This window comes from Mus pahari, chromosome 10 (genome assembly GCF_900095145.1).
Source record: "Mus pahari chromosome 10, PAHARI_EIJ_v1.1, whole genome shotgun sequence".
Taxonomy (NCBI): domain Eukaryota; kingdom Metazoa; phylum Chordata; class Mammalia; order Rodentia; family Muridae; genus Mus; species Mus pahari.
In genome coordinates, this window is record NC_034599.1 from 66,447,065 (window position 1) to 66,468,386 (window position 21,322).

The window sequence follows — 21,322 nt, forward strand, 5'->3', positions numbered from 1 at the left end:
AGACAGAGACACAAAGAGAATGTGTGGATGGAAAATAGATGTAGAAAACAAAACATGTAACATATGTTTAGGCTGGAGAGGTGGCTCTGTGGTTAAGAGCACACACTATGTTAGAGGAGCCAGGTTGAGCTCCCAGCACTCACCCACACGGGGCAGCTCATTACCACCTGTATCTTAGCTCTAGGGAACTGGATGCTCTCTTCTGATCCCAAGGGCACCAGTATCCATCCATGTGAACACACACACACAATCACACACACACACACACCTTAAAAATAAGTCAACTCTTTTTTAAAAAGAATATGTGTTTTCCAGACCTATTATTAATGTTATGAACCCATTATGAATATGACCTGTGATGAATGATATGAAAATATTATGAATATGAAATGAACAATGCCAAGCAAATCTCCTTGAAAACTAAGGTCCTGCAAGTGTTGAGAGGAAAAGACGGTTCGTGCCATAGTAGGGAACCGAGAAAAATCACAAAATTCTCTAAACCCCACATAAAACAGATCAGGACTAAGACAGGTGCAAACAGCCACACACAGGAAGAGGTCATGTGACCCGTGACTTTTCAAGTCATGTGACCCGGAACTTCTCAGGTCATGTGACCCATGACTTCTCAGGAGCACTCCCAGCTCAGGAGCACTTACCTCAGGCTCTGGCTGCAGCTGTTTTCCCTGGGTTGGAAAAGGGTGAGAAGTCACAAAAAGTAACCCAGCCCAGAATTCTATATGACCACCTGAGGAATTCGCTGGCCATTGGATTAGTTAGGCTAGTGATGGGGGACTAGGTTTTTCACCTCTTAAGTTAGAGGATGCGATCTGACTGCACAACAAACTCCACAAAGGAAGGGAGTGCGCCTTTTTCACAGCATAGACAGACATTCAATTCAATAAACTCAGAGAGGATGGCATGTGTGTACATACATGTGTTCATATGTTGGCAGGCACACATGTGGGTGCAGGTCAGTATATGTGTGTGTATATATATTATGTTATAGTTTTATATATATATATATATATATAGTGTATATATATATATATATATATATATATATATATATAGTGTGTGTGTGTGTGTGTGTGTATGAGTATATACACATGTCGAGGCCCAAGAGGACAACCTCAGGTATCAATCTCAAGAATAACATAGTCCCTCCTTTGACACACTGCTCTGACATTATCTTATATAAGTGTTTCAATGTGAATAGAGAGTTCCAGAGTTGGGGAGTGGGGGGAAGGGTGAATATTCTTTTGTTCTAGAAGAGGGACCTGGGTGCCTTCAAGAGGGCTTGAGATAGGCCCTGCAGAGGTTAGTGGAGGCTCCAGGACCAGCGCCTCACGCCTGTTTGCTGAGACGCAGACACAGCCTCTGCACAGTCACAGAGGCAGCCCAGCCCCAGCTGCAGCCGTGAATCATGGCAGTTCACCCACTCACCTGGCAACAGCCAGGATGTTGTATAAACAGGCTCTCCGAGGGCAAGAACCAGCAGGCTTGCTCATCCAGGCTTTTAAAGGAAAGGGGCTATAAAATCTGCTGGCGAGGGTTTCCTCCTCTGACACACTACGGCTCCAGAAGTCCTGGACTCTGCACCCACACGCACAGCCACTCTCCCTCACTTAGCTTCTCAAAGTCTCAAAACAGAATAAAGTAGCACAATCTCCTTCCTGTGTGTTAGTAGCTTCTCATAGCACTGTCTCTTCTAGCTAGTCTATTATATGCACAAGACTTGCTCATGATGATCACAGAACCAGCTCCAACCAGCTCCAAGACTGCAGCTACATTCTGGTTCAACATGGTAGATCTGTCATAGCTAATATTGGTTCGTTCTCTCTCTCTCTCTCTCTCTCTCTCTCTCTCTCTCTCTCTCTCTCTCTCTCTCCCTCTGTGTGTGTGTGTGTGTGTACAGCCCTCCTCTCTCCTTCCTCTCTCCCTCCCTCCATTGTGTGTGTGTGTGTGTTCACTCACAGGATTACAGATTTGGGCAGAAATATGGATACAGACCTTCAGAGAATTACAGAGTTCTTTGAGAATGATAGATGCCATTATTTAACTTCAAAATGATCTACTACCAATATTATTCCCAAAGTTTAGCCACATTTAAAAGCATTCCACATTGATCAATTCCTTTGAATGAAATCTGTGATCAAATGAAATCTGTGATCATCCCTTCTTCCACATTACTATGTTCAGTATACAAAGAAAAAGCCAGAATCTGTGGCACATACCTGTAATCCCAGCCCTGGGGTGGTAGGGGCAAGAGGACCAAGAGTTCAAAGCCAGCCTCAGCTACATGAAAGAAACAAAAAGACAAGCAAAAAAGCAAAAAAAAAAAAAAAAAAAAAAAAAAAAAAAAACTAATCCACCTGAATTGCTCACACAATTTTAAAAAAACTTGCCATGGGTTGAACTGTGTCACTTCCCAATAAAAAATATGCTGGGGTCTTAACTGCTAGTAACTTAAAATCTGACCTTAAAAGGGGATTGTTAAAGTAAGCTCGACTCCATTATCACCAGGGTTCTTACAAAAAGGAGGGAATTTAGCCAGACAAGGATGCGCTCACAGGAAGAGCTCCATCTGTGAAGACAGCAATCACACAGCCAGGAGACAAGGACTACTGACCAGAGCCACCAGACGTTGTATGAGTTTAAAGAAGGGCTCTGCCTCTGAGCCTCCACAGGGAATGTGGGCCTGCCTCCATCCCAGGCTTCTAGTCCTCAGAAGTAGGCAACAACAAAATGCTATTGTTAGCCCATGTAGTTTACAGTGTTGTTATAGAAACTTCTGAAATTATCCTGAAACTGATCATCGTAGTCCCCGAGCACCTACTGTGTGTAGGCAGCAAGGCTCTACAGGGGCAGAATAGCCAACGCCTTCTTGCTCTGTGTGTTTCTACGCTGACTCGATGTCATTTTCACACCCAAATATTTACAGAAACGTCTATCCATTCCCATGGCATTTCTTTGCTAAGAACACTACAGGTAAAACAAGAAGGGCAGGCGGGGACCTGGAGCTTGAGGGAAGCCTGGTCATGGCAGCACAGGACAGACAGAGAAGGTCTCAGTGGAGAAGCGAACCATTTGTTGAGCCCGGAGGGACCGGAGGTCTGGGTAAATACAGACAGCTAAGAAGACACTGCAAGCTTGAAAACGAACCTCAGCAGAGGTTCTGAGGAGGGAGGATATGCCAGGTACACAGGAGATACAGGGGGCTCACTGGGCTGGGTTTAGGTGGATGAAGCCCACGAGGGTGAGCTGGCAGGGCCCAACCAGTGATGTCACATGGGAGCAGAATCACAACAGTCTCATGGTCTCTGGAGAGATAGTATCACCATCTTTCACCTTCTATCCCCATAGATCAGGTCATGCCTCCCTAGAACACCTCTCAGGCCAGATGCTGAGGAGAACACTATGACAACTCATTTACTACTTATTATTTATTTAGGGTTTTTTCGAGACAGGGTTTCTCTGTGTAGCCCTGGCTATCCTAGAACTCACTCTGTAGACCAGGCAGGCTTGGAACTCACAGAGATCCACCTGCCTCTGCCTCTGGAGTGCTGGGATTAAAGGCATGCACTACCACCACCCGGCTTACTTTATTTTTAAAAGTGTTCATGTTCATATATTGGGGAGGCACACACATATGTGTGCAGAGGCCAGAGAATGACCTCATGTGTCACCCTCAAGAACACTGTCTACTACCTTTGAGAAAAGTTTTCTTTTTGACCTAGAGCTTGCCAATTAGGTTGGACTGGCTGGACAGCAAACTCCAGGGACCCACCAGTCTCTGCCTCCCCAGCACCGTGACTACAAATCTCTATGTCCATGCACAGCATTTTAACTTAAGTGCTAAGGTTGATCTCCTCTAAGGTTAGGAAGCCTCTCCAATACATCCCACCGTCCCACAACTCCAGGAAAAGTACTGACTATTGAACCTGCCTTGAGCATCCTCCCAACACACTCCCATTCGACAGGGCAAAATGCCCTCTTCAATTCTTCTGAGCTGTGAAGAATTCCTCTCTATGATGAACCAAGAACAGACAGGAGAATAGGCAGCAGGCAGTGGGTCTGTATCTGGCCAGCTGTCCACTGGCAACTGCTGTGCCAGTGTCAGTGACCCGGCCCTGCTGCCCTTAGGTAGCTGTAGCTCTAATGGCCCAGAAATCCTCTGGGAAGTTTCACGTCATTAGAAGTCAGTCAGGCCACTTGATATCTTCAGACTTCCGTGTCCTATCCAGCCCTAATCCCTGGCTTGGCAAATTGTGGATTCTCTTTCAAAGGAACCAAAGTCATTGAGCTGGGAAGATCATCCAGAATGTGGGCAACCTTGCAATTTTGTGGCTCCCAGGGAGGGGCAGACACATTGCAACCCCATCAGAAGTACCTCCTCCAGGGAACCCTGGTTGGTATGTGAACCCTGCTCCCAGTGACTCAAGCCCAGGAATTCAGCCAGGACACAGTGTCAGACACTAGCTTCCCTGCTGCCACTAGAACCTTTGGATGCTGCCACCACCCAAGAGCTTCAGTCCTGGGGAAACAGCCAGCCTCGCCCTCCTCTCTATCCCAGTTCTACAGTGAGAGTCAACAGATTGGTACAGACACCTAGGACCTCACCACACCGGAGCCCAGTGCAGGACGCATCAAGGTGCACAGCTCCTGTGCTCCTCTGAGCCTGGTTGTTCCTAAGTGTGTGTGTGTGTGTGTGTGTGTGTGTGTGTGTGTGTGTGTGTGTGTGGCTAATGTTGAGGTTTTTAAAATAATCATTATTCTTAGCATCCCCCTTTGTCAACTGACAAACTGCTCCTAACAGTAACATTTGTGAAGGCTGGGGCTCTTCTAATCTTCTCAGTGATGTTGAAGAAGAGTAGCCACTTTGCCCAGGGAAATGTGAGGGAGTATCTCTTAAGAAAAAAGGTAAACAAATCTAAAAGCCTATACTTGAACTTAGAGTGGGTGATAAAACTCAGCCCAAAATGATTAGACTTATACAGTCTTCCTGATTACTAAGGCAGTTAGCAATGACACCATTGAAAGAGTGGCGTGCCCTTTTCCTAGTCCAACAGCTTAGCTTACATCACTCTTAGGTGACATCACTCTTACGTGACTCAGCTCTGAAGCGGGGTCATTCCCCTTGTTTGTCTTCCTCCTTTATTGGATGTCATCTCCCAGCAAGGATGCTTTCTATTAAAGTAGAGAGCTGTTCCGTGGCTTTTCAAGGGTGTCGAATCTGGATTCTTTCATTTGTCATTTCCTTTAAATGTTTAAATATGTATTTAATGCATATGTGTGTGTATGTATGGAAGCACGCACATGCCATGATGTACACATAGGAAAAAAAAAGAGGACATTTTGAGAGCTCAGATCACCTTCTACCACATAGGTGCCTAGGACCAAACTCAGACTGTCAGACTTTGTGGAAGGGCTTTGCCAGCTGGACCATCTCACCAATCCTCTCCACCCTCCACCCGGTGGACTCTTGTAAAAGAGAGCTCTGCTGACTGCTCAGAGTGTAAATGTCCTTTCCATCTAATTGTAATCAATATGGAGTTGAGATTATTGTGGTGAAATATACAACAGGTATCTTCTGTCATGAACTTTTTCTCCCCAAATGGATTGTTCCTGCTGAATGAGTATCTGCCATAAAAAAAAAAAAATCTTCCTCTAACCTCTAGTGCAAGTTATAGCAATACACATGTGAGCTCCGATAAAATGATAATGTCCATGTGTCCTTAGCGATTTGCATAAAACTCTGTGTAATTTTCATTTTAACTTTTTTTAAAAAAAGATTTATTTACTTTACGTATATGAGTACACTGTAGCTGTCTTCAAACACACCAGAAGAGGGCATCAGATCCCATTACAGATGGTTGTGAGCCACCATATGGTTGCTGGGAATTGAACTCAGGACCTGTGGAAGAGCAGTCAGCACTCTTAACCACTGAGTCATCTCACCAGCCCTCATTTTAACTTTTGACACTTTTTCTTTCTGTGAATAAAAGTAATGCATGATGTTTTGTTACAATAAAAGAAAAAAAAGTCATTGCCTTAACCAATCTGGAAAGCATTCTTCAAGATGAAAGATGGGTGCATAACTTGAGTACGATCCGCAGATAAGCATTCCAGCTCTTTCCTTGGGAATGTTTGGCTCTTCTATGAGAACAGCCATTCCAGGGTGCCCTTCCCCCATTGCTCATCTCAGAAATATCTCATTCCCTGTGACTCTACCATGTATATAGACACAACCACCAAGCCCTGGGACTGTCACTCAGTCTGGACTTTGCTTCTTCCTCAAACTTTCTCAGTGAGAGGAAGGACACAAAGGGAAGGAGATGATGTCCCCTCAACACGAGGACTCCATTCAATCCTGGTCATCACAAGAGCCCCGCAGCTGAAGCCTCACTGTCCCTTGCTCTCGCTGGTGTTATGAGCTTTGGCACTGCAATGGTTAATACTGACAGTCAATTTGACAGGATCTAAGATCACCTAGGACATCAAGTACTAGGTACATCTGTGAGGGAGCTTCTAGATTGGGTAAACTGAGGTAAAAATCCCCATCCTGACTCTGTATGGCACCATCCCATGGGCTGAATAAAGAGGAGAAAGGAGGTTGAGATGCAGCTTCCATCTCTCCCTTCTTCCTGCCTGTAAATGTACTTCCTGCCTGCTGCCTCGGGTTCCTACCGCCATGGCTTCTGCCCCACCACGGGCTGTACCTTCAAACTACTGGCCCAAAGCAAACACTTCCCTCCTCGAGGTGTTTTTGTTAGTTTTTACTACAGTAATGAAAAACATCACGGATGTAACTTCCAAGCATATACGTCCATAGCTATGAAAGAAAGCTATGAAAGAAATCTTCGATCATATTTCACATGCATACAAACAAAATTCATTCAATAGCTAACATATGGCTCATCTTCTAAATTTGACAAGTATATCAACATGTCTGTTACAAGTTTTTTTGGGCCAAGATCTAACCAAAGTTCGCTCAATAACATTTCGTGTTTGGTGTCTTTATCTTTCCAACAAGAGAAATTCATCTTGCTTTTAATATCAAATTCATGGGAGGCATTCAGGCCAATTGTTCTATAGAATGTCCTGAGATTTGGACCTTTTGTGTCCTTGTAATTAATTCAGTTACGCAGTTCAGTCTGGAGATTACCCGGGTATTGCGTGTAGCTCTTAATCACTTCAGAATCTTAATATCTTCACTTCAGAAGTCCCCTAACAGGGTTGTCATCTGCTGGTAATTCTGGGTTGGGTCACCGGGTTGAAATTTTACTCTGCTTTAAGATCTGCTGTTTCTTTAGAGGATATACTTTTAAAACCAGGTAAATGCCTTATTCAGTGATAATATTTAACTAACTAGTTTCTTAGCCATTGATGAGCCTATCTGGAAATTCTAAACATTTTCTAGGTTAATTAGTGTTCTATAACAAGCCTTTCCCCCTCCCCCTTCCCTCTATGCCTCTCTGGTTCCCACTAGTGTTGTAGATTTTTATTATTATTCAATATATCATAATCTTTTTAGATTGAGTGTCCTTTATCTCCAAAATGCTTGGGACCAGAAGAGCTTCAGATGTTGGAGTTGTTTACACTTGGTTGAGAATATTTGTACAGACTTTACAAGTTATGCATATTCATACATACATACACACACACACACACATACATATATATCTGCCAAAATTCAAAATCCCAAATGTCCCCAAATCCAACTCATGAAGAGGCTCATAAGATTGGGGCAATTTAGGCACTGGTGGTGCACACCTTTAATCCCAGCACTCAGGAGGCAGAGGCAAGTGGATCTCTGTGAGTTTGAGGTTAAACTGATCTACAAAGTGAATTCCAGGACAGCTGGACTGTTACACAGAGAAACAATGTCTCAAAAAGAGAAAAAAAAAAAGAGTGGGGCTATTTAACTTGTACAAATCTTAAGTCTTTTTGGTGTTCAGGCTATGTCCATTTTAACCAGAAGAGCTGTCAGGACTGGAACAGTGACTTTGTGGTTAACAGCATCTTCTGCTCTTCCTGAGGACCCAGGTTAGATTCCCAGCACCCCCGGGGCACCTCACAACCATTTGTAACTCCAGTTCCAGGGACCTGACCCTCTTCTAGCCTCCACGGACCATACATGTGGTACACAGACATACATACAGGCAAAGCACCTATACACATAAAATAAAAACAAAAACAAAAAATTAATAAAAAATAAAACCAGTTCCTAAAGCCTTGGCTAGGCCCTTCCTGGTGCTATCTGGATTTCCAGAACCAGGTGTCTCAGGTCTAGCGTGTCCTCCCCACCTCCTGGATTATCCTTCCAGGTACTGTTGGTGAGGCACTCCCTCTCCTTCGGAGCAGTTCACAGAGTTTCCATTCTCTCACGACTCTCTGGCTATAACTCCATCTTCCTTCCTCCCCACTTCCTCTGCCTGTCACTTGCCGTTTGCATCAGCTCCTGTAACTTGTCATCTTTGGTAGAAAGTGAAGAAAGAGGGACTGGGGAGATGGCTCAGCTGTTAAAGGACTTGCTGCAAATCATGAGGATCTGAGTTTGGGTCAGCAACCCCATTAAATAAACAAGCAAAAGAGGGATGAGAGGGAGGAGAGACAAAAATCCCGGGAGATCCATGATAAATTGGTAAGCTTTGGGTTCCGTGAGAGACCCCATATCAAGAAATGAGGCCTGGTATAATAGGGCATGCCTTTAATCCCGGCACACCGGAGCCAGAAGCAGACAAGATCTTTGTGAGTTTGAGGCCAGATCGTTCTACATATTGAGTTCCAAGACAGCCATAGACCCTATCTGAAAAAGAAAAAAGTAGGCTAGAGAGATGGCAATGAGAAAGATACTCAATGTTCACTTTTGGCCACTGCAAACACAGACGGACATACATGGACATACATAAGCACACACACACACATGCGCACACACACAACAAGTGAGGAGAAGAGTGTCACAGGAAAAGAATAACCCTGGGGCAGTATCAGCCTCTTATTGGTCTACAAGAGGCTTCCTTTTTTATGGTTCATTGCTGATTAAGTCAAAAGTGAAGGTTGCATTTCAAGAAGTCACAATCTCATAATTCTACCCATGAAATTTATAACCTATTATTTCATTTTATGTTCATGTAAACTGTCCACCAGAAGGCCTTCCCAGTCTCCGGCATGCCCATCGCTTTCTCCCACGCTGTCCCTCCAGTAAAGCACATCATTATTTTGTTTTCTTTCATTCTCAGCCCACTGGAATATATGCTGTGTGGGTGACAGCCATCGCCTTGCTTACTGCTGTGCTCACCACTGGAATCCTAGGGGACGAAATTTGCCAGGTGCCAGTCATTGCTTAGGAATGAGAAAAATGGTGTCCACAGGTGGAGAGGTAAGCAGGTCCTCCCATTTACTTGTTAAGCCTCAACTTCTGCCACCTGCCAGAGTCACATAGCGCCATCTCTATGTTCCCAGATGGGAACACATGGGACATGCCATCCCCATTGTTTATTTATATACCCGTTCTGCCTGAAAAACTCCCTCTAAACCAAAGGTAAGGTCATGCTCGTCTGTCCAGTGCCAGCACTCTGTTCAGAGATGACACAAAATGCTTGCAGAAGCCTCTGATACCCAGCCAAAATCATGCTCAGCTGCCCGCTGGGCTCTTCCTGACAGCTGGAGCCAGGCCTCCAACCTGTTGCTCCAGTCTCTACAATTCATAAAAGGCCCTTTGACTCCACCGCATGGGCTATTCCAGGAAAAACCACTTTCCCTGCCACATCACCTGTCGCTAAGTCCAGTGTCCCCACAGCCAGGAGGCTACACAGAGCCAAAACAGGGTTCCCCCAGGAAACAAGGGCGGGGGCCCAAGCTACACGGGCAGTTGAGGGAGCAGTGTGGAGGGCTGAGGACCTTTTAATCAGGGCCAGCACATAACTTGGTGAGGGATGGAAAAGAACACATTAATGCACAAGACCAACCACAGGCCCTGGCTCAGAGATGGCTCACCTGATCTTTCCTCTCAATCTTCTTTTCTGTTTGCTGTGGCACTGGATTCTCAGGGGGCACAGTCAGCCGCAGTCTGCAGACATTTGCCTAAAAGAGGTGGAGAGGAAAGTCCAATTAGGATAAATGTTGGTGGCAGAAAGACCCAGGGCTGGCCCTCTGCCTGTTGCACAGTAACGGGCGCATTGTACCATCCTGATAACACTGGAAGGACACCAACATGCCAAGACCAGCATGGCTTGGTACGAGTGCCCACCAGCATCCAGCTGCTCAAATAAGGAGCTATTAAATAAGCTCAGAGATTTCAAACATTTCTAAATGGAAAAACCAAAACAAACAAACAAACAAACAAAGGCCTAAAATGATCTCATCTCACTCACAAAAGCCAAAATTCCACTGGAGAGATAGAAGCCAAAATCTATAATGCAGTTACCTATTGTCTAAATTCTAAATTGTCTAGATTTCCTCTCGTCTACATTTCCAGTGAAGAGATAGGAGGTATTTCCTACTTTTCTAGCCTATGTATTTAACTTTCCTACAACAGACATGGACATGTTAATGACAAGGTTTTTCTTCCAGATACTGTGTGTGCACAGGTGTGCATGCCACGGCATGCAGGGGGCAGGGCAGAGGATAGCTCTGTGGAATCCCTTTTCTCTTTTCACCTCTGTGTGGGTCCTGGAGATCAAACTCAGGTCACCGGGCCTGTGTGACAGGTGCCTTTATCTGCTGACCCCGCTCATCAGCCCAATCACAAAGATTCTCTAGTCATGTTCATTATTCTTAATAAGTAGAAGTGATTTAGATGTCTATTGCCAGATGGAGGAGCCAAGTGCATACTACAACAAAGCGTTATTCAGCGTTTGAAAAGAAAGGCAATTCTGATACATTGTATCATGGTTGGACCGTTACTCAGCCTTTGAAAGGAAGGCAACTCTGATACATGGTATCACGGATGAACCTTGAAGACAAACTACCTGAAATAAGGCAAGCACATAAGACCAAAGCAATTCTTCCATATGATGTATCTAGACCAGTCACACCAAGACAGGGAGTAGAGGGTGCTGCCAGGAGCTAAGGAGACAGAGAACGGCTTGTTGGCTTTTACTGGGTGTAGACTTTCAGTTTGAGAAGATGGGAGAATTGACAGTGGCAATGGAGCCACAGTACTGTTGATGCACTAAAAGCCACCAACCTCTACACTTAAAAACTGCTAGGTTGAAAAACGTAATGTTTTAAGTAGTTTAGAATTGAAAGGAAAAGAAGAAGAAAAAGCCAAAGTTGTTTCACATTTGCTAAAAATTAAAAGAGACTTAGTAGAAAAGGCCAGGGGACCAAGAGCTTAATTGCCAAGGTAATAACATCGGAGTTTCATTAGCTACACAGTGACTGTACACCTGTACTGACTTCTGAGGCCTCCTGTCTGGTTCTCAAAGCTGCAGATAAAGATCACTGAAATACTGGAATAAAGGCTAGGCATAGAGATGCACACCTTTAATCCCAGCACTTGGGAGGCAGAGGCAGTCAGATCCCTGTGAGTTTCAGGACAGCCAGGGCTACATAGTGAGTTCCAGGACAGCCATGGCTACATAGTGAGTTCCAGGACAGCCAGGGCTACATAGTGAGATGCTGTCTCAAAATCAAATGAAATATGTACAGATACATATGCATATACACATATATACTATATATATATATATATATATATATATATATATATATATATATTCATGTATACATATATGTATACATACACAAATAAAGGTTCTCAAGTAGTTTCCAAAAGGCCAGCACTGGGAGTGTTGTCTTAATGGTAAATTTCTGATCTAGCACACAGGAGGCCCTAGGTTCAAGCTCAGGACTGCAAAACCAAGCCAAGCCAATCCAATGAGAGAAAGACTAAACTGCACCATTCCTCTTAACATTAAACACAAAAGAAGCATTAAAGCTTAGTGTAAGATGAGATTAAAGGAAAGCATGCCTCTATAGATGTTAAGGTTGAGTGTGTGTGTGTGTGTGTGTGTGTGTACATGCACACATTTAAGTATAAAAGTATGAACACACACATGCCATACTTATGTGTAAGTCAGAGAACAGCCTCAGATGTCAGCCCTTGATGTGCCAGACCAGGCATCAGGCTTTCTAAAGCTTCTTGCAAAGAAGCCAGTCACTAATTCTCTTCAAGGACTACATATCCATGCAAAAGAAGGACGAGGTCACATAGATCAACCACAGGGCCCTTAGTGCTGGCACAGTATGGTGACATGCTTGCAGCAGAGCATCTTGGCTGTTTGCTGCTGCACATGCCAGACTCGCAGGCCTGTGAGCTTCCAGGAATTTGTAGGAATGCTGAGATTTCAGTCCGGAAGTGGGTTCTGTGGATTCAGACCCAGGTCCTCACACTTGCTTAGCAAGTGCTTTGCTGGCTGAGTGGCCTCCCCAGCCCAGGTAAAGGGGTAAAATATTAATTTTTATTAATATCGAGATAGTATCACTGTGTTCTCAACCTATGCTCCAGAACAAAACAGGTCCACTTGGCTTCCTGACCCTTGTTTCCATGGAAACTATATGGTCAATGGAATTTGCAGCATTAGAAGGTAAACAATGCCTTTTCACTGGCTGGAGGATCCTAGAGAGGCATTCCCTAATGGCCATCATTTTCAAGAAAAAAACTTTATGCATTAATTCACCCACAAGTGAGATGGCCCTTCACCACAGTTGCACCCATTCTCCACTGGCCCTCCCAGAACTCTGACATTCCTCCACACAGTTCCCACCGTTGGCAGCTATACCATGACCACTGGGCTGGGTTGTTTCAGCCATGCCTACCAAGACCAAGACATGCACAAAGTCAACAGTAAACACAACACATAAAAATGAAAAGAGCCTGCAAGATAAAAGATTTGGCTTCAAAGCTTTTTGGCTATAGCAGGAGATACCTGGGGCTACACCCTCGGGTCCTATGCAAAGCATCTGCTCTCATCAATAAAGGGCTTTGATGGAAATATTAAAGAGCACAGGTATTCTTAATAGATGCTGACCCACTATTGATGGTACACAAGCAACTTAATCCCAGCTTGGAGCAGGATCACATGCCTCCCTAGCAAATACATATTTGTTATGATAAAAGAAGGTTGTTTGCTGGGCAGTGCTGGCATACAACTTTAATCACAGCACTTGAGAGGCAGAGGCAGAGGCAGGTGGATCTCTGTGAGTTGGAGTCCAGCCTGGTCTACAGAATGAGTTCCAGGACAGCCAGGGCTACACAGAGAGACTCTGTCTTAAAAACAAAACAAAGCAAAACAAAACAAAATAGAAAGAAAGTTGCAGAACAAAATGTTAAGACTAACTCCATTTTGCTTTTAAACACTTCCTTATAATTCATGTAGATTTAAAGGGGAGAAATACACCCCTCAGGAACCACACTGTTAATGTTGTTTATCATTAAAAAAAAAAAGTTTGTGGGTGGGCTGTGGATTTCTGTGTTGATTACAACTGTTTCAAGCAGTTTTTAAATTAAAATAATAATGGAAGTAGTGTGGTGGCTCATTGATTAAAAGCATTTTTCCCCAATCAAGAAGACCAAAGTTCAGTTCCTAGCAGCAGCCATGAAACAAGCTAAGCATTCCACCCAGACTTGTAACTCTAGCTCTGAGGAAGTGGAGACTTACTGTTGCTGAAGCTATCCAATTTAGGATGAATTAGCACGCCCTCCACACATATTCCCTTTTAACTTTTATTATTGTTATTACTATAATTGTGTGTGTGTGTGTGTGTGTGTGTGTATGTATGTGTGCACTCTTGTACATAAATGAGGAGGTCAGAAGAGAGTGTGCATCTGGTGCTTGCAGCATAGCTGAAAAACCTGAACCCCAGATTTGAGGAGAGATTCTGCCTCAAAGAAATAGGTGGAGGGTGATAGAGAAGGGCACCAGATGCACACTCTCTTCTGACCTCCTCATTTATGTACAAGAGTGCACACACACATACACAATTATAGTAATAACAATAAGGAAAATTAAAAGAGAATATGTGTGGAGGGGTTGATAATTCTTCCTAAATCCAATAGCTTCAGCAATAGCAAATGAAGCATGCTAGAGGCCTAGGAGGTATTCTGAATTCCTAATAAAAGCTCTGGTAAGGAACATGACCCCTGAACCCTGTACACTAGGGTGACTGGGCAGGGTGCACCTCCCTCAACCCATCTTCCTGGGGCAGAATCTCCCCTGAGTAACATCAACCCAACATGGCTTATCTCAGCATTTTATGATGCTAATCATGATGGCTTCCTGAAACTCACAACTCCCAGGGTTTTCCCAGGCTAAACAGTGCTCAAAGGTAGTACAGTTTATACCCAAGGATCCTCTCAGGAGCCGGCTAAGCCCATGAGGTCTGAACAGTGTGGAAAACTACAGCTCACAAACCATTGCTGTCTCACCAGCTCACCGTGCTCCATTCCTTGATGGATGAGTTCCTATGACTTGTAAAGTACTATTAAAGGGATAGAAAGGGACCATGATGACAAAGAAGCTGCTGTACCCCCAAGGAGCTTGTAAGCTACTAATATGCTCAAATAAGGCTACATGAAACAATGGTAGGCATAGACAATGTATGGTACTGAGAAGCAGGGTAGCTTGAAGGTTAAAGCATGGGGTTTGCATTTCTTAGGTTATAATATGGGTTTTGACACTAGCTATGAAACTTTAGAAAGTGGCTTCATCCTCAGTGCTTCAGTTACCTTAGTTGTAAAACAACTTTCTCTTTCAAGTGTGAAGGCTAATTTTGCTGATATGTTAAGAGCTTTGAGCAGTCTCTGGCACATGTTAAGAATTCTGTAAGTTTCTTACTATTGGGTTAAAGGAAGCAGAACCTTAATCTTAACCAGAAGTGGGATTCTAAGAGAAAGGCACCATCTAGACGTGATGCCATGCGAGCTGGGTATAAAAGGATAGTGCTGTCCTTTTGAGGTCTGTGGGTCTCAGAAATTCATCATTATCCATCACTGAACAACAGACATCTCTCAGGCATTCCAAGGTAGCTCAGGTATAGATCAATGTTGACATGTCCAGAGATTGACATGTTACATGCAACCTGAGCTATTTGATCAGCAGGTGAGATAAACATAAACAGAGAGTTAAGGGTGGAACTCTTCCAGTCGACAGGTAACAGATAAAGAGACTAACACTGAAACATGACTTCAACAATTCATCTGAATAATGAAGTTTCTCCTAATACTCTCTCCACTACAAAATGATGGAAGGGAAAGGCACAGGTTGAGATCAGGCAAGTGTTTTACCAGGTTGGCTTTTATAGCCTTTCCAGGGCCTAGCAGGGTATCAGTGTGGTTGGGTTGGGTTTGTTTGAGAGAGTGAACTCAAACAAAGGAGACCATACCTGAAACTCCTTAGAGATTCTCCCACTGTCTTCAAAGTCACCCTCCTGGGAGGGAAAGCAAGGGAGAAAACAGCTAGCATTCAGGTCTCCTTCACACACACAGAGTATAATCAAGCCTCTGTTTATAGCTCAGGACACAGAGGGACTCTGGGGCTCTCTGTGACCCCTTTGGTGGAGGCAGAGGTCTTCATCTAAAGACACTCTGGGGTTTCACCCATCTTTCTGTTCTATGCTTCTGAAACTGGGGTTCACCCAAGGGGGAAGGGAAATCTATCTCAGGGGGTAGAAAAGATGACCCAGGGTGGTAACAGGAGTTTGCTAATCAGTTTGCAAACTGGATTTCCCTAAGGAAATAAACCAAACGCATTTATGTCTCCCTCAGGTCAGGTCCACTCCTACTGTGGCCTCCTGCCAAGCTGCCCTTCAAAACACCAGGTGTGGCCTCTGTGGGTGTGGCTGAAGGAGGGGTGTGGTCTCCCCTCCCTGCTCAACACAAATGTATCCAACCTATGGAACCTACATGCCAGACCAAGTGAGAATGGGGCACACACCATCTAGATAAGGATTGTTATGACCCTGAACTTGTAGCTTCATTATCTATATTGGGGTGGGAGGTGTCAATGTTTTTAGGTAAAGGGCTAGATGAGAACTATTCAGACTTTGTAGGCCATGGTGAAATCCATTCTTAGCTCAGAGATATTCAAAACAGATCAGGTCAGATCTGTCTGAGCAGCAGCATCTAGCCTCCACTCTCACCATGGGAAGGGACCTTTCTTTTTCATGTCAGGGCTGCAGCCTCATAAAATCTACCAATAGGAAGGCAGGGGCCTCCCTTGCTCTCTCAGCTCTCTCTGGATCACTTCCATACTAGCTACAGAATGTGCCCAAATGCTAAGATCTGAGAATAAAGTCTAAGTCCATAAATGTCCACAAAGATCCTGCTATATCTAGAAGTGCTTGGACCCCTGCCCAGCCCATCACCTTGATGGCCATCTGCAAGGCCCAGGGGATCTTGCTGGCTGCCCCAGAATAGCTGCCCTTCCAAGAAATCTGCAATGCTTAGAGAAACACTCTCATCCTCAGCTGTACTCACAATCACATGGGGTACTCCCCAATAAACACAGTACTAGTTCATGGTTTCAGCCTATGTCCCATATGGTTCAAAACCTGAGTTGGCTTTATGCTGCCTGGTAACTCTATGTAGAACCAAGGTTGAGAATCACTGACTTAACCCAATAAATGAAATTCCAACTGTGGCAGAGGAAGAGGCAAGGTGAGTACTTGAAGACCTTCTCAGAATCATCAAACTTGTTACCTGGGCCATCCTACCCACTTGTCACCTGCTTCCTTCCTAGGTAGGACCGAGCATCGGGCTGGCTGGATGCTAGACTTCTCCTCTTAACTTCTCACTTCCTGAATGGATGTGAAGTTTCTTTGGGACCCTGACTGCTATTATACCTTGTACCACCCTTCTTGGATTTAACAGAACATTGATCTGTTTGTCCTTGTATCCCTATTGCTGAGATGATGAACATGCATTGCTGACATTGCTGAGCTTCTGAGCACACACAGCCACCATGCCTGGGTGGTAGGCATGCATATATACATATACATATACATATACATATACATATACATGCATATATATATATACACACATACATACATACACAAACACACATTTTCTAGGACTTGAACTCAGGGCTCTGTGTTTGTGTGGGGTGCCCTGAATCAACAGAGCATACCTCCAAGGTCTCTAAAGCTTCTCAAGTGGCCACCATAGCTTCACACAACAGTGGGCTGGACAAGCTGAGGAACTGAGGGTTCAAGGCAAGTCCGATTCTCCTTAGGGGAGAAATATGAAGCAACAAAAGTCGGGGGCGGGGAACAAGCAGCTCAGGAAGCCCCAGAGAGGGAGGTATTTGAAATACCTGGGAAGAGTAGAGAGATAGACAAGACATAAAAGAGTCAGGCTGGGGGCTTGAATATTAAACGTGGAGTTTGGCTTTGCACAGGTTCCTGAAGCAGAAGAGCCAGGCGGCTGGATTCTGCACGTTAGAAAAGATCGTTCTATGGTTGACATTTAGGAGACACGGCTCATCGGAAGAGGGACAGAGGCAAGCACCACTGTTATTCTGGAAAAGTACTGGGGCCATTTTAAACTGTAAAGCAGGTAACAGACGAAGCACTTCAGACTGAAGTACCTCAGGTTTAGCTCCAGTGAGCCAGCTCTTGCACTCAATCAGGCAACTGAGGCTCACTGACTTGGAAGGGTGTGCCAGCCACCAGGAAGCTTGGTAGGGACACCAAGGTCCAAATCAGCTCTTAGTGTGTATGCACAGCATTAGAGAAACATCAACAGAGACCACATTTAGGCCTCTGCAGTGGCTTAGGAACAAGGCTGGACTTGTTCCATACATTCTGCAGAATACAGGCGGGATGCTCCATAAATCCAGCGTTCTTCAGTATCCTTCAGAACCCCAAGTCTGTCCACCCTACACTGAACAAGGCAAGATGGAAGGACAAAAGGCAAAAACAAACAAACCAGTTGGTGTTTTCCTGAGCCTCTGTCATCTGTTAGTGACAGAGGCTTTTGACTTAAGTCCCCATGATGCCACAATTCTAAAACTCTACCACCTAGCCTGTCAGGAACCAGCTCAGGAGGAGCCTAAGCAAGAGTCAGGCAGTTTTTGGGATGCAATGAAAATCTGTACCCCTCCCCCAGTGGATGCTCCAACCAGCTTCCTTCCTTCAGAGGCTGAATTTCCCCCAAATCCCCATGTCCCTTCCTCAGATCCTACAGGACAGTAGAGCTATTTGCACACTGTCCTTGAATTCCACAGGGCACAGGAAACAACTATACAGACTGTTTCCTCCACTGAGAAGAGGAAGCTGGGACACCTGTCAGTCTCTTTCACATGCCAGTCAAGGGGAATTCCTTAGTTTGAACCAACAAGGCAGGAACAAGACCCTGGCAAGTATAGCATCAGCCAGGGAGTGGGGATGGGCAGGCCTGTGCAGCCAGGGAGTGGGGATGGGCAGGCCTGTGCTGGGTTTTAAGAGAGAAAGCCTCTGCCAAAGGGCAGACTGGCTAGGAAGCAAGCTTCTCCCAGGCCTTGTTTGGATTTGGTTTGGGTTTTTGTTTGTTTGTTTTTTTTTTTTTTAATGCCACCTAGGGGTCCACAATGCCAGCTACAAGCAGCCAACAGTCTCTCCTTATCAAGAGGACATGGTGCTGCAGAGAATCTGTTACAGGCTTCACATCTCCTCCTGCTCTAGCCCAGGGTCTGAGCTCAAAGTCCCTGACTACAGGACAGCAGCACAGCATGTGCCTTCCACTCCAAGTTCACAATCTAGCCACACAACTGACTTAACTTCAAAGGCCTATGCTGTGGGATTCACCTTCAATTACAAAACTCCTTTCAAAATCATGAAGCCATTCGTGTTAATTTTTTTTTTTTAATTCCACCCCCACATCCCCCAAGGTCACTATTTCGGCTGTACCTATTCTCCAACCACTTTATCTTCCCACGGTTGCCATAGATAAAACTATTTTTAGTGCACAACTGGTTTGAAGGCAGATCCTTTTTTTTTTTTTTTTTTTTTTTTTTTTTTTTTTGAACTGGTTTTGCTGTGTATGAACGACTCTCAGAGTTTTGTTTATCGGTTAACAGAAATCATCCCCCCCACACCCCCACAGGCTCCCTCCTCCCCTTTGAGATGGTTTCAGAGGAGAGGGAAGTAAGCCCATTTGCAGGTGGCTGTCTCTGAACAAAGGGTGACCTGTGACAGCCTGGTTAGACACTACCCTTGCAGCTGACTCAGGGCAACTCCTACCCTGCTTTGATAAGCCCTGTGGATAAAACTGATCTATTTTAATAGCTAGCAGACCTTTTGACTTTGAGGCACGGTGCTGTCCTTTACAAAGTTCACACTCAAAAACCACACCGTTGAGTTACAAGACAAACTAAAGCATCTCATAGTGTTTTAAAAACATTTATGATACTGTGCTGAACTAGATCCATAGCTACCCTGGGCTGGAGGGAACGACAGGTTGAACACACCCAAAGTATTCCAGTTTGAGATCACCTCCTTTCCAACATCACAGAGGGAGTGAGAGAAGGCTGGATTTCTTGAAAAAAATTTCATGGCTATTTATTTATTGTATATCTTTATTTTCTTGTGCTTCTAAAAGTGTTTTTTTTTAATTATTTAAAAAACACTTAGTGTTTTGTTCCGAAGCAGTTCTGACATACATCATCATACAGTCCATGTCAAGTATCCACTGAGATAAATGATAGTTCTCTTTTTACAGTCAGTCTTGTCCATGGCCTTCTTAACTCCTGCTCCTGCTTGGAGACTAATCAGCAGTTTGCCTGCAGGGAGAGGCTTGCCCCACACACCTCAGGAAGAATCTTTCTTCTAGGGTCACTGAACCCTGGAAATACTCTGCTCTCTCCACAGACTCATTTGTGATAATGTCTGCCTCCAAGAGCAGAATGGACTGAGTGCCCAGCCCTGTAGCACACAGCAATAGATCTATAAATATTTGGTGAGTCAGTGAGTCAATCAACACACACACACACACACACACACACACACTGGAGCCTTTAGAAAGGTTTTGTCCACAGAAGTGCTAGAATGTTCCAATCGGTCCAATATAGTCTGAATTCAGAAGCCTGAGTTCTTCAGCCCAAAGTTTCGATGCAGTCTTAGCCAAAAGACAAAGCACTCCAGTATGTCCAGACATCATTCAAGGGAAAAATCTCAAAGATGCTACTGAGTCTACTGGCTACACCTGTATTTATCCACAGGATCCCAGCATCGACCTAAGTCCAAGTCTCCCCGTGGGTAGGGGATGCTGCACACAGCTCAGGGCTAACTTTGTAATGATTTTATTCTTTGTCAACTTGAATTTTGTTCTGATTAAACAAAGCCTTCCATGGGAAAAAGTCAAATGCCCATCTTGCAATAGGGTAAGCCCCATGGTTGGAAACTCACTAACCAAATGTGAAGCCACTTTATTAAGTTAATGATCAAGCAACCAGAGTTCTATGAGCCATAGGTGTCTAACATATACACACAAACATAAATACACACACACACACCACCACCACCACCACCACCACCACCACTTGGCCCTCACCCAAAAGCAACACATGCCTTTTGTGTGTAAGTGGAGAAAGATAGCTTAGAATATAAACACTAAAGGTCAAATCAAACTGACCAGACTTCAGAAGGGGCTTTTGGAAGGGGATTTAACCTGTCAGAATGAACGGTGGGGATATGCGATTAGAGAAGAGGTAAGTATTTAATAACATGATACCAGAAGAACCAAAAAGCTACAAGCCAAACTCCCAGCCGACTTTTCTGAGGCCCTGATCTTCGAAGGGGCACGGAATGTGAACATGACAAGTCTGGCCATTCTTTCAGGATCTGGGAGGTAAGAACAGATTTTGGAAAGACTGTGGCTAAACAGATTTCCTCAGGGAAACCCCCCTGGAGGTCATGATCAGGGTTTAAAAAAGAAGTGCCCACGTAAACTAGAGTCCCTTACAGTTGGACTACGGGGTGGTCAGCTGCTTAGCTCTGGTCTGCAAACAGGCAAACCACCTTTCAAAGCTGGCTCCTGGATCAGAGGCTGTCTGTCACTGGTGGATGGACATACGGATGATGCTCCCAACCAAGAGATGTAGGAAAGTTTGCGTTTCATATATATTCAGGGCAGAGACCTCAGAAACCTCTCCCTTGGCTTTTTAAAACTGATGCCACATTTAAGCTTGGCTTGGCAGTGGAGACGCGAAGGAGAAGTAAGTTCTAGGTATTCCAGAAAGTCCCCTAAGCCCTCTCTTCCAGCCTTGGGAGCATCCAGAGCGAGGGTCACTGTGTAGTCCGGGTCTGGCCAGGAAACTTGAGCCAAGACTGAAGTATT

The 21,322-nt window shown here is 44.6% G+C and overlaps 1 protein-coding gene across 1 annotated transcript in view; it reads right to left on the reverse strand.

Moving 5' to 3' along the window:
- Positions 1-21,322, reverse strand: part of Myzap (myocardial zonula adherens protein) — an 86,961-nt gene that overhangs the window by 65,357 nt on the left and 282 nt on the right. The window contains exon 2 of the mRNA XM_021206528.2: positions 10,000-10,086. Within this exon, the coding sequence (XP_021062187.1) occupies positions 10,000-10,086 (87 nt within the window). The remainder of the gene's footprint in view (positions 1-9,999; positions 10,087-21,322) is intronic.